General features: G+C 36.1%; 1 protein-coding gene across 2 annotated transcripts in view; it reads right to left on the bottom strand.

The window, feature by feature from the left end:
- dpysl3 (dihydropyrimidinase like 3) overlaps positions 1-11,780 on the bottom strand; it is a 45,868-nt gene that overhangs the window by 1,977 nt on the left and 32,111 nt on the right. For both annotated transcript variants that reach the window (XM_051876965.1, XM_051876964.1), the window contains exons 10-13: positions 8,439-8,580; positions 7,997-8,167; positions 2,107-2,286; positions 536-692 (exon numbers count right to left, since the gene is read on the bottom strand). In XM_051876965.1, coding sequence (XP_051732925.1) covers positions 536-692; positions 2,107-2,286; positions 7,997-8,167; positions 8,439-8,580 — 650 coding nt within the window. The remainder of the gene's footprint in view (positions 1-535; positions 693-2,106; positions 2,287-7,996; positions 8,168-8,438; positions 8,581-11,780) is intronic.

Here is an 11,780-nt window from a genome sequence, read left to right as displayed (position 1 = left end):
GAGATATAAACTTGCTTGTTTCCGCCACCGAATAAAAAAAGGTAATTGCGACTTTTTATCTCAACATTGTGACTTTTTTTCGCAATTGGTTTATATCTCGCAATTCTGACATTGTAATTCCCAATTGCGAGTTTATATCTCACAATTTTATTCCATGGCGGAAACAAGCTTCCATAGTTAATCATGATATCAAGGCATCTGTACCACCTTGACATGTTCTACTTTATGCTTCAAAAGATGTCAAAATTAATTTGAATTCAGAAAGTAAACGATGTTCATCCCAGAAGAGGTGTATTCCAGTCACTGTATTTATGAATTGCATTTTTGTGTATTTCTGAATAAATGTATAGATGAGTCACTGACCCCTTAACTAGCACATATCATTGCATATATTTACACTTTTTATGGGTTCTGCGTCTGTTTTATCCCACTATCCACCAGAAATGCATGACACACAAACCGTCCCCTTCAATAATTATGCCAATAAGAAGTCTGCACTGTTGTATGAACACGAGAAATAATTTTCCAGTGTTACCTGATAGCGTGAATCCAGACTGATGGAGGTTCCTCACAGGGACTTTGGTGGGTGAGGTACGGGCAGAGGCAGATGGCGTGCCTCCCCTCGACATGGGTGAAAATTCGGACACGGGGCCGTCATACATGCCCCTGGGGACCGCCTTCAGTGTAGCCATCTATGAGGGAAACAAAAACAAAACGCTTCAGTTTTGTACAGGATTGTGCAGCATACAGTTTATAGAGAAACAGAGAGAAAGGCAAGTTTGGGTGTTGGCAAATACATTCCCCAGATGCATCTATCCTCCTGTGGGCTGTTTTTGGGAACTGTGTGTTCACGTAAATTGTAAATTTCATGTTCTTTTGGAAATTGGTTCCAGATTTTGCTGACAGATTGTTGAGAAGGTTAATCATGTTGCACTATCAACTGTATTTCTACAATGTAAGCAAGATATTTTTAAGTTTTGCTGGCTTAAAACTGACACTGGGGAAAAAAAATGCTAGGAGGAGGCAAAAAAACAAAAAACAAAGAGTCCAAAGATTTAAATATATTTTCAAGATTTCCAAGGAAAGGCAGTTTTAATTAAAGGGATAGTCCACCTAAAATAAAAATTCATTAAAATTCCCATATGACTTTTAATCATCTTTAAAACACAAATAAAGATATTTGTTATGAAATTTATAATGATAGAAAAAAACTGTTTTTCACGCATCAAACAAGCATGAGTTTACCATATTTGATGAGCTCTATGTATGTGCGTTGATCAAATTAAATCTATTCATATAAATCGACAGTGTCTCTTCAGAAGACTTGAATTAAGCCACTCAATTCATATTGATTACTTTTACCTTTTGAAGCTTGAAGGTTTTGGTTGAATGGACTTTTAATGGACAGACAGAAATTTCATTAAAATATCTTGTTTCTATATTGTATTTCAAAGGTAAACCAAAGTCTTATAGGTTTGAAACAATATGAGGGTGAGAGAAAGATGATTTTTTCAATGGTCCACTTTAGACATTCTACTAACTATAAGTAACTTCGGTACTACCATGTCAACTAACTCTTATTAGAGTATCAGTAGACTGTCTGCTAATATCTGCTAATACTTTATTTTGATGTTCCCAACATCTACCGACTATAAGTAACAACTTATTCTACTAAAATGAACCCTAACCTAACAATCTACTAATAGTTAGTTGACATATAGTTGCAAAACTACTTCTAGTTAGTAGAATGTCATTTTTGGCTGAACTATCCCTTTAAATGTTGCATTTTCATTTTGAACCATGTGATCACTTTGACATGACCTTCAGCTTCCTTCTGTCTGCTTTTTTCATGATGGTGGAACTAACAGTTTAAACTCTTTACAGGGCAAGAATCACAGGTATACATTCATTTTTTAAAACCACAAAAAGACATTAACAACTCGGTTTGCCTGTCCTAAAAGAAATGATGATCAACTGCGAAAGAAATAAGGGAATAAAATTAAATGGAATTTCAATACAGTGCTGCACACTGTAAATACAGATGAACTCGTGTCACATGTGTGTCCAGGGTCATCAGGGTCTGTGTTCTTCTCAGCAGAGCTGTACCTGTTTCCTGGCTTTAACACGTTTGTAAGCGAAGTCAGGAAACGGGGAGCAGGGAATAAAGCGTCCAGTGCCAGAGGTCGCGTGCAGATTCCCGTCCTCCAGAACGATCTTCCCCTGGCAGACGACCAGCATGGGCGCACCTCTCAGCTCCATGCCCTCAAACACGTTATACTCCGCTGCCTAGAAGAACACAAGAACATCATGCTAAGAAGGTCGATTATGATTTGACTTTTTTAACTTTAGTTAGTGTGTAATGTTGCTGCATCTGCAAAGATACGACACTCAAAAGTTCAATGCAAAGGGAGATATTTTCTTTTACAGAAATCGCTTTTTAAGGACTTTGGTGATTTGGTGATTAACATCACAAACCCTAAAGTTTACATAAACCCCGCCCCCGAGAACACACAACAAATGGGGCGAGGCCATGTTGAGCTGCTTTAGAGAAGAGGAAGAGTTGTTGTAGTAGAGTGTTGTTGTCATGCCGTCATTTTACGCCGGACTGCTTCACAAACGAGGGTCAATTCAACACAAAAGATTAACATGACGGCACATGCTAGTCAATGAGTTGAATCAACTCCACAGCGACTACATAAATTTATCCACTAACCATTCAGAAACGTCTAAAAGTTGTAACTTCTTCCTGAGTCTCTCCATCAGTGTCGACTCCGGTTTGAACAATGTAAGGCTGAACACTGTTACTGACAATCCTCATTTTGGCTGCGTGAGATTCTCCAGCTTTGTTGTTGTTGAGCGACCGAAGCGCGAGCTGTTAAAGCTCCGCCCTCTTCTGGAAAGGGGGCCCGGGAGCAGCAGCTCATTTGCATTTAAAGGGACACACACAAAAACGGTGTGTTTTTGCTCACACCCAAATAGGGACAAATTTGACAAGCTATAATAAATGATCTGTGGGGGATTTTGAGCTGAAACTTCACAGACACATTCTGGGGACACCAGAGACTTATATTACATAAAAGGGGCATTACAGGTCCACTTTAACAGCACTTGTATAACAGAAATGACCATGGATGTATTAAGGTTTTGGCTACACTTTATTTTACAGTATGTGTACTTACAGTGTACTTACACAAGAAAGTACTGGTAATATAAGGTAACTACATGGGTTAAGGTTAGGTTTAGAGGTAGGTTCAGGGTTAATACCTAGTTATAACCTAGTTATTGTAATTGCTATAATAAGTACATGGTATGTATATGCAGAACAGGACTGTAAAATAAAGTGTGGTTACACCTTATTTTAAGGTGTCCTTGTTACAGTGCAGTAGTAATAGTAATAGTAATTAACTACATGTACTTACTATATAATTAGGGTTAGGGTTAAGGTTTGGTTTAGGGTTAGTTGCATGTAACGATGCATCACTGACTTATTAATATAGTAACTACATGTAAAATGTGTAATGGATACATATTGGCTTTTTTATCCAATTAACTGAATTGAAGAAATAATCAACAGATTAACTGTCTTGAAAGAAGGCTCTTCTGTTCATTAAGGCTGCATTTATTTGCTAAAAAATACAGTAAAACCAGTAATATTATGAAATATTATTACAATTTAAAATAGCTGTGAATTTTCTATGTGAATATATAGTAAAATGTAATTTATTCCTGTGATCAAAGCTGAATTTTCAGCATCATTACTCCAGTCTTCAGTGTCACATGATCCTTCAGAAATCATTCTAATAGGCTGATTTTCTGCTCAAGAAACATTGACTTACTAATACTTTTATGATACATTTTTTTCAGGATTCTTTGATGAATAGAAAGTTCACAAAAAAAAAGTTCAGCGTGACATTTCGCAGCTGTGCTTTACAACTTAACCTCTTGCACATCCACAGTGACACAAACAGCCGTTTTGAGTTTGAGCTTCTGCAAAGAGAAACGTTGAGATATTCCACTCTAATCAAGATCATGTGTACGACTCTGGCCTCCTGTCCTTCATTCACTCTCTTTCTCATTCTCCGCCTCTTCGCCAAACAGCTGGATACAGGAATGGCAAAAACATCCTTCTCTTTTTCCTTTTCTTTTTCTCACACTCTCAGCCTTTTGTTTTTTGTTACCTCTAATCAACATATCACTTCTTTTTAGTTGACTACTAGCCTATTTTCTGATTCCTTGTTCTCCAGTGGACACTGTACATGTTGTGATGTCCTGCCATGATCCAAGGTCTTTGCGTTTGGCAATCGTCCATTCTTTGTGTGCAAAAGCAGGAAATGACACGCACGCGACTTCTGCCAAGAATGACATAACACAATAATAACAGAATAACACAAACGCAAGACTTTCGGGCAGGTGATGAAGTCATGTTTTAGGTAACTTCACAGAGCATGGGAACCAAGGATACAGAGCCCCAGAATAAACAATCAATAAACATCAGCCATTTTGTCCAGCACTGTTGAGAGCAATGGCAGCCAATGCTGTTTGGATATGTAATGGTCTCTGGAGAGGAGGCTGAAAGGAAATGAAAACGTGATGTCATTTTGGCAACTCCTGAGTTCTGCTGAATCTTTCCCCCTTGGGCACTGCTGGTTTTCAAACGATCTACATACATAGTGTAGTGTAGCTCAGGAAATTCCAGTTCCCATCTCACACGAATCTAAAATCTGATTGTAGCTCTTCAGTCAGTCGTTTTATGCTCTTGTGCTGATGTTGGTAATGCAATGTACGAGGATAAAGAAAGAATGGCGTCTGGAGACTGTCATGGCTTGGTGAAAGAGGAAGGAAAGAGGTCTGCTCACTGCAGATTCTTCACAACTTCTATTGCAGGACTGTGACCCAACAGAATCTGACACTGTCAAAATTTTGTATAGTTGGCTAAGATTTACTGCAATGAACGTCGATGAATATGTCACACTAAAAATGAAAGTATGCTTCAGCTGTCTTGCAAATTCCATCAACAGGACTGTTCGCTTACAGCAGTGGTGTCAAATTCAGTTCCTGGAGGGCCACTGTCCTGCAGAGTTTAGCTCCAACCCTAAAACACATCTGAACCAACTAATCAAAGTCTTTAAGATTACTAGACACTTCTAGACAGGTGTTTTGGAGCTAAACTCTGCAGGACAGTTTGATACATGTGGCTTAAAGGGTCTGGAATTGACTGCACTAATTTGTAGATCCACTAGATGGCAACATTTACACTAACATTTACATTTAAAGGTCCACTGTTTAATATTTAGGAGGATCTATTGACAGAAATGCAATATAATATACATAACTATGTTTTCAGTGGTGTATAAAGACCTTACATAATGAACCATTAGGTTTTTATTACCTTAAAATTAGCCATTTCTATCTACATACACTGTGATACACCCCTTACATCAAATTTTGTGCCGCCATGTTTCTACAGCAGCCCTAAACGGACAAACTGCTCTACAGAGCGCGTTTGCTTGACTGGCTACTCTCTGCTATCTCAGACGACGACATCTTTGTCCTGTGTCGGCCACCGTAGCTTCTCTATGTGCTTCGAAAGGGAGGGGTGAGCGGTGGACTGAGCCGTTGGTTGCAATTTGCACCCTCACCGCTAGATGCCGCTAAAATTTACACACTGCACCTTTAACAACAAGTCAACAGAAGACTAAGGTTGAAACAACAATCTTTATACGGCGTACCTTCTGTATAAAGATGACAGAGTGGAGTATATGCAGAAAGGCTAGATCATTCGACCATGAGCGAAACAGTGGCAGACAGAAATCAAAGAATATCCCAGGCTAAAGGAGTCCAAGATGGCTGATTTTGCCTGACAATGAAAGAAATCTTCCATGATCTTTTTTTTTTTTTTTCTTAGAAAACAAAATCATGGGAAAAACCAGTTGCAGTTTTGGAGGTGAATTCCTCATATAGCACCATTTTATCCTTTAAATAGCATACGAGGATAATTCCTTTGAATCTCAGTGGTATTCTATGAATGTATAATTTGTGGTCTGAGCCTAACCACTCCTCTACAGAATATGTATAATGCTGCTCAGGTTTTGATATTCTACTCTGCTCACACAACACTTGTGTCAGTGCGCTAGTGTTCACTGTGTTTGAACTGACCACTAGGAGCTGAAATGAGCTTTCCCATCTGTTACACAAGTGTGCTAATCTGTATTGAATGTGCACTTGTAGTGTACTTCAAATCTTAAAAGTATATTTCTAAAAAAAATTGTACTTGCAGATAATATAATATTAATGAAATAAAAGGTGACTTAAGAGTACTTAAAGAGAGTACACTTTCATGACTGTGAATACACGGAAGCACATTATAAGTACACTATAATAATGTCAAATTAAAAGTTTGGTAACACTTTAGGGTTCAATTCTCACTATTAACTAGTTGCTTATTAGCATGCATATTACTAGGATATTGGCTGTTTATTAGTACTTATAAATCACATATTAATGCCTTATTCTGCATGATCTTATTCTACATCCCATAATCCTACCCAATACCTAAACTTAACAACTACCTTACTAACTATTAATAAGCAATAATGAGGAGTTTATGTCATAGTTAATAGTTTGTTAATAGTGAGAATTGGAACCTAATCTAAAGTGTGACCAAAAGTTTTACTTTAAAGTACATTTTAATAATCTTTTATCATACTTTAAAGAAGTACACTTATTTTGATGTGCTGACTAACAAATAAAGCACATGTAAAGGACTTGATTATAATTTTAACTATAATGTGCTATTTGATATTATGTTTAAAGTTAAACTACTCTTAATGTACTAAATTGCAACTTCATTTCAAATGTGTAAATATAAATGCAAATATATTTCAAAGACAATAAAAGTCATTATGAAATTAAATATAAAGATGCACTAGTCCTACTTAAGTGGGTCAAAACAGTACTCTTAAGTTCCAAAAGTTTAAACTACAAATTTAAACTATAATACATTTTCATTTAATTTTAAATAACATCCAATTACACTCTTAAAAAATTAGGGGTTCCCCAGAGAACCTTTTAAGTGACTAGTTCTTAAAAGAACCTTCTTTTTTGTTGTTGTTGTTAAATTGTGAAGGACATTTTAAAATTCTAAAGAACTTTTTCCACTATAAAGAACGTAAAGGTTCTATGAATGTTAAAGGTTCTTTATGGAATCATCGATGCCAATAACAAACCTTTTTTTTTTAAGAGTGTAAGTCAGTATAAATCTGCAGGCTTTTTAAATGTGTTTTATTATCAACCATGCAAAAAAATAATTTGTAAATTGACTAATAAAATTGTAATATGCAATTGATTTGAAAAGTAATAATAAACTTCAAAAAGCTGCATGATTTGAGATATCATTTATGTCTGTAGGTCAAACCTGTGGGTTAGTGGTCGGTTCCTATCCCTAAACCTAGATATCTACAATATTAAGAGCGAAGCTTGCAATTCTTCTCTCACCTGCTGTAGCAATAAATATAAAAGCTTGTTTCCGCCACTGAATAACAAAATAAAAAAGTCATTTTTTTCACAATTCTGACTTTTTTTCTTGCAATTGTGAGTTATAAAGTCAGAATTGTGAAATCAAAAGTCGCAATTATTTTTTAAATTGTTTTATTCCGTGGTGGAAACAAGCTTCCATGAACAAATTCCTAATAAATGTCTTCTGAGGCTTAATAAGGAAACAAAAAGAACTCCAAGCCAGGAAAAGCTCAACTGATTGTCAGATATCTCCTGTTTTCGTGGCCTGTTTCTATCCAGCGGTTTTATTTATTTATGAACGCATACAGGGTTCCTGTATAGACAAACAGTTTGATTAGTTAGAATCATCTATTTCCGCTCAGAGGAACTGGAAGGTCAGTGAAAGCCAGCCAACTCAGTTCTTTCTCTATGTTTAGACTTTTCCTTTGAAATGTGAGCATATAGTGCATTATACAGCTGGGATTTTTTATAGAGCACCTACAGAATGATGCGTTTTAGCAGTGATGGTCCGGATGGCGTCTGTGTCCCAGATAACCAGATCGCTGTCGGAGCCCACGGCTATTCGGCCCTTGCGTGGATACAGGTTCAGGATCTTGGCGGCATTGGTGCTTGTCACAGCGACAAACATGTTCTCATCCATTTTACCAGTGACCTGAGCAAAGGAATAACAAACAACTGAGAATGAAATGCAATGCTTGTTTAATTTCAGAGTCTTCAAAGTCTGAACAGTAGGTAATGTACAAGATTTAGGACCCCATTTTTCAAATCCGCACTAGGGTGCGATCATGAAATAATTATTGAATGTATTGAGTAAATATTTAGAATAAACTGATGTGCAGTCACAGATATCAGCATTTTACAATGGCTTTGAATGCTGCACATCCAAATAGAAATTGCAACTGAATCTACTCTATGATCCTCACCACAGCCTTGTCCCAGATGACGGACATCCTCTCCTCTACTCCATTCACTCCTTCAGGAATCTGAGTGAAGTCATCCTTCCCTATGGCCTTCTGAGCCACGGTGAATGTGCAGTGAGCACTACCTGTCACCGACAGATCACCACTGACAGACAGACAGACACAGCACAATACTTCAGTGACTACACTATATATGTAACAGCAAAAAACAACATATTTAATTCATGTCAACCACTGTGAAAAATAAGTGCACTTAATTGTACTGAACTTACACTTGTGGTGTACTTCAAATTTAAACTTTTACTAAGATAACATAATATTAATAACATATAAAGCCACTTAAGTACCCTTAAAGAGAGTACGATTTTTAAAAACACTTTAAAAAGTTAGCTTTTTTAAATGTTTTACATTAAATAAATCATTGTTTTAATCATCTTTTGTCATTAAGAAGTACACTAACAGACTAACATACTAAAGCACATGTAGAGTACTTGATTATAATTGTAACTGTAGTGTGTAATTTCATATTAAATTTAAAATTTCACAGACAAGGCTTAAGCTAGTCCCAGACTAAAATGCATGTTTGAGCTGTTTTATCTTAAAGTAACTTGCACTGATATATCTTAAAATATGTCAGTGCCATTGTTTTGTGTCAAGATGCACACCAGTGATGTTTTTTCTAAGGCATGTTTATAAAAACTACTTAAATGTCCTAATTGAACTGCCTTAATCTAAGCCCTGTTTGTGAAACCAGGCCAATATATTTTAAACATAAATATTTTAGTTTGCCATAAATACTTGCCAGTACATTTGCCAGTACACTTTAACCATATTTCAAAGACAATTTCAAAGTAATTATGAAATTACATATAGACAGTGTTGGGGATAACGCATTACAAGTAACTCGAGTTACGTAATCAGATTACTTTTTTTCCAAATAACTAGTAAAGTAACGCATTGCTTTTAAAATTACAACAAAATATCTGAGTTACTTTTTCAAACAAGTAATGCAAGTTACTTTATTTTTACATTTATTGACTGACAGCTCTCCTGTCCCCGTGTTGAGAAATAAAGGTCAGAGGTGTTGTGTCGCTGTGTGAACATGATGCTTATTGTAGTTCAAGACTAAATGTGAACATACATTTACTCATCTCACTTGCACAGAAACAGATTCAGTATTCCTTAAAATTAATAAAAACAGTGAAATGCAAACTCAGAATATTTTGTTAAATGTTAAATAATAGAAATATACTTTATGTATTTAATTTCACTTTATTAGGCAATGTCTTTGCTGCTGACATTTGATGATTCAATTCAAACATACTAATAAGCAGAAATGACTTCAGATAAACATCACATTTGTGTTTCTTTTCTTTTTATTGCTTAAGTAAGAGTGTTGAGCTTTCTTCTCCTGCGTCCTATTCTTCTGTGATCCAGAACTGAAGTACAGCTCAGATGTTTGTTTGTTTGAGCTGCGCCCTCTAGTGTACAGACATGAATTTGCATTTCCTTCAGCCAAAGGCTTATTCATTTCACTTTTGGTGTGAAAGGGCCTTTACATTTCCCCAAAAAAAGAACGAACAAACAAACAGCCCAGCCTAGATGAGAAAATGTAACGCAGAAGTAACGTAACGCATTACTTTCCATAAAAAGTAACTAAGTATCGCAATTAGTTACCTTTTTGAGAGTAACGCAATATTGTAATGCATTACTTTTAAAAGTAACTTTCCCCAACACTGCATTTAGTTGTTTTTAAGTCCTACTTAAGTAGGTCGAAAGTAGTATTCTTAAGTAATTGCATTTAATATAAATTTAAACTATAATTACATTTTAACTCAATTGTAAATAACACGCAATTAAAGGTGCAATATGTAATATTTTCTGTCCGCTAGAGGTCGCTAGAGGCCTATTCAAAACAAAGGCGTAGCTTGATGACGCCAAGTTTGAGCGCGGAATCTTGGGACATGTTGTCCTCACCTCACAGCCGGTGGAAAACAATTGGGATAGGACTCGGGAAGGAATCATGTTCATGGATGCGATTATTAACATTACTGTAGTATGAAGCAGAGCAGGTTGAGTGTTGTTGGAGCTGAACGAGGATGCTGGAGCGATTGCGCAACACACACGCCGCGAGCAGCAGAACTTTTATTATGCCACAGTCGCCGGCGCTGCTTCCGCTTTTCCGGTCATGAGGTCACGCAGCTCTGTTTATCATATTAGATACATTTGAGTGTGTTGAAAATGATGTTATAAAGTTACTCTGAGCGTTCGCTCGGCGGCTGCTGTGAGACACTGTTACACACTGCAGTAAGATAGATCGATTTTAGATTATCATATTAAATGCTGGATGGCTTGTGTTGATAAATGGCATGCAATTCATTTTAAAATGTATTGTATGATGGACAAAATAGTTACTAAAACTGTTACTAAAAATAAAGCTGCATCTGATTATGCTGTTAGCTACTTCACAAAATAGTGTTTTTCTCTGAGGCATGGTAAAGCATGGTACTCGCAAAAAAATCAAGAAAATTAGATTTAAACAATAAGATTAAACGTGTTGAGCTATATAACAATAATTATTTTTCTGTCTATAAATATATCAGAACAGTTGTTCCCTTGGCTATTAAAACATGTAAATATTAAAGCGTCTTTGGTGTTTCCATGGTTTCTACAAAATAAAACCGGAAACCGAGGGTAACGCGGGTATGACGCAATTGACAGGCGACTCCTCACACGTCCCACAGCCTTGGTTAAAATTGCAATTTTCTCAAGATTTACATATAGTTGCAAACATTTGGGATATTGTAAGTACTCAAGTGAACAAAATATATAACACTGGCCTAGTGGTTTTTGGATATTTTACTGCAAAACTCTTACATATTGCACCTTTAAGTGTCTGAAAACATTACATTCTGTTCACACTTAAGTGTATTCTTTTAAACAATATAATTTCCACAAATATCCTTTTTAAAAGTATGCTAAGGTGTACTTACATTTATTTTTTACAAGGGAAGTCAAATTAATTTGCAGTGGCTTCAAAGCAACTTTAAAGTAAAAATCAGTGTGAGCATCACTAAATTCAGTTTTAGTAATTAGTAGTGTCAAATATATATGAACTTGTATAGTAGTATTTATAATATATACAGTTTGAACAGCAGAAGTCAGATTGTTGGGGTCTGTGTGACTGGATGAAAAGGACTATGTTGTTTTATCACATGAGCTAGAGTATTACTGTTCCTAATATCAGCAGTTTTGAACAAATTGTGCATTATTCAGTGACTAATACATTTGTACATACAAATTTCTCCCAGCATCTCTGGCCATAGGCAGGGAAACACTTTGGAT

The sequence above is a fragment of the Ctenopharyngodon idella genome, chromosome 21 (assembly GCF_019924925.1).
Source record: "Ctenopharyngodon idella isolate HZGC_01 chromosome 21, HZGC01, whole genome shotgun sequence".
NCBI classification, from domain to species: domain Eukaryota; kingdom Metazoa; phylum Chordata; class Actinopteri; order Cypriniformes; family Xenocyprididae; genus Ctenopharyngodon; species Ctenopharyngodon idella.
Note: the sequence above shows the minus strand (reverse complement) of the source record. Positions and strands in the feature narration are given on the sequence as shown.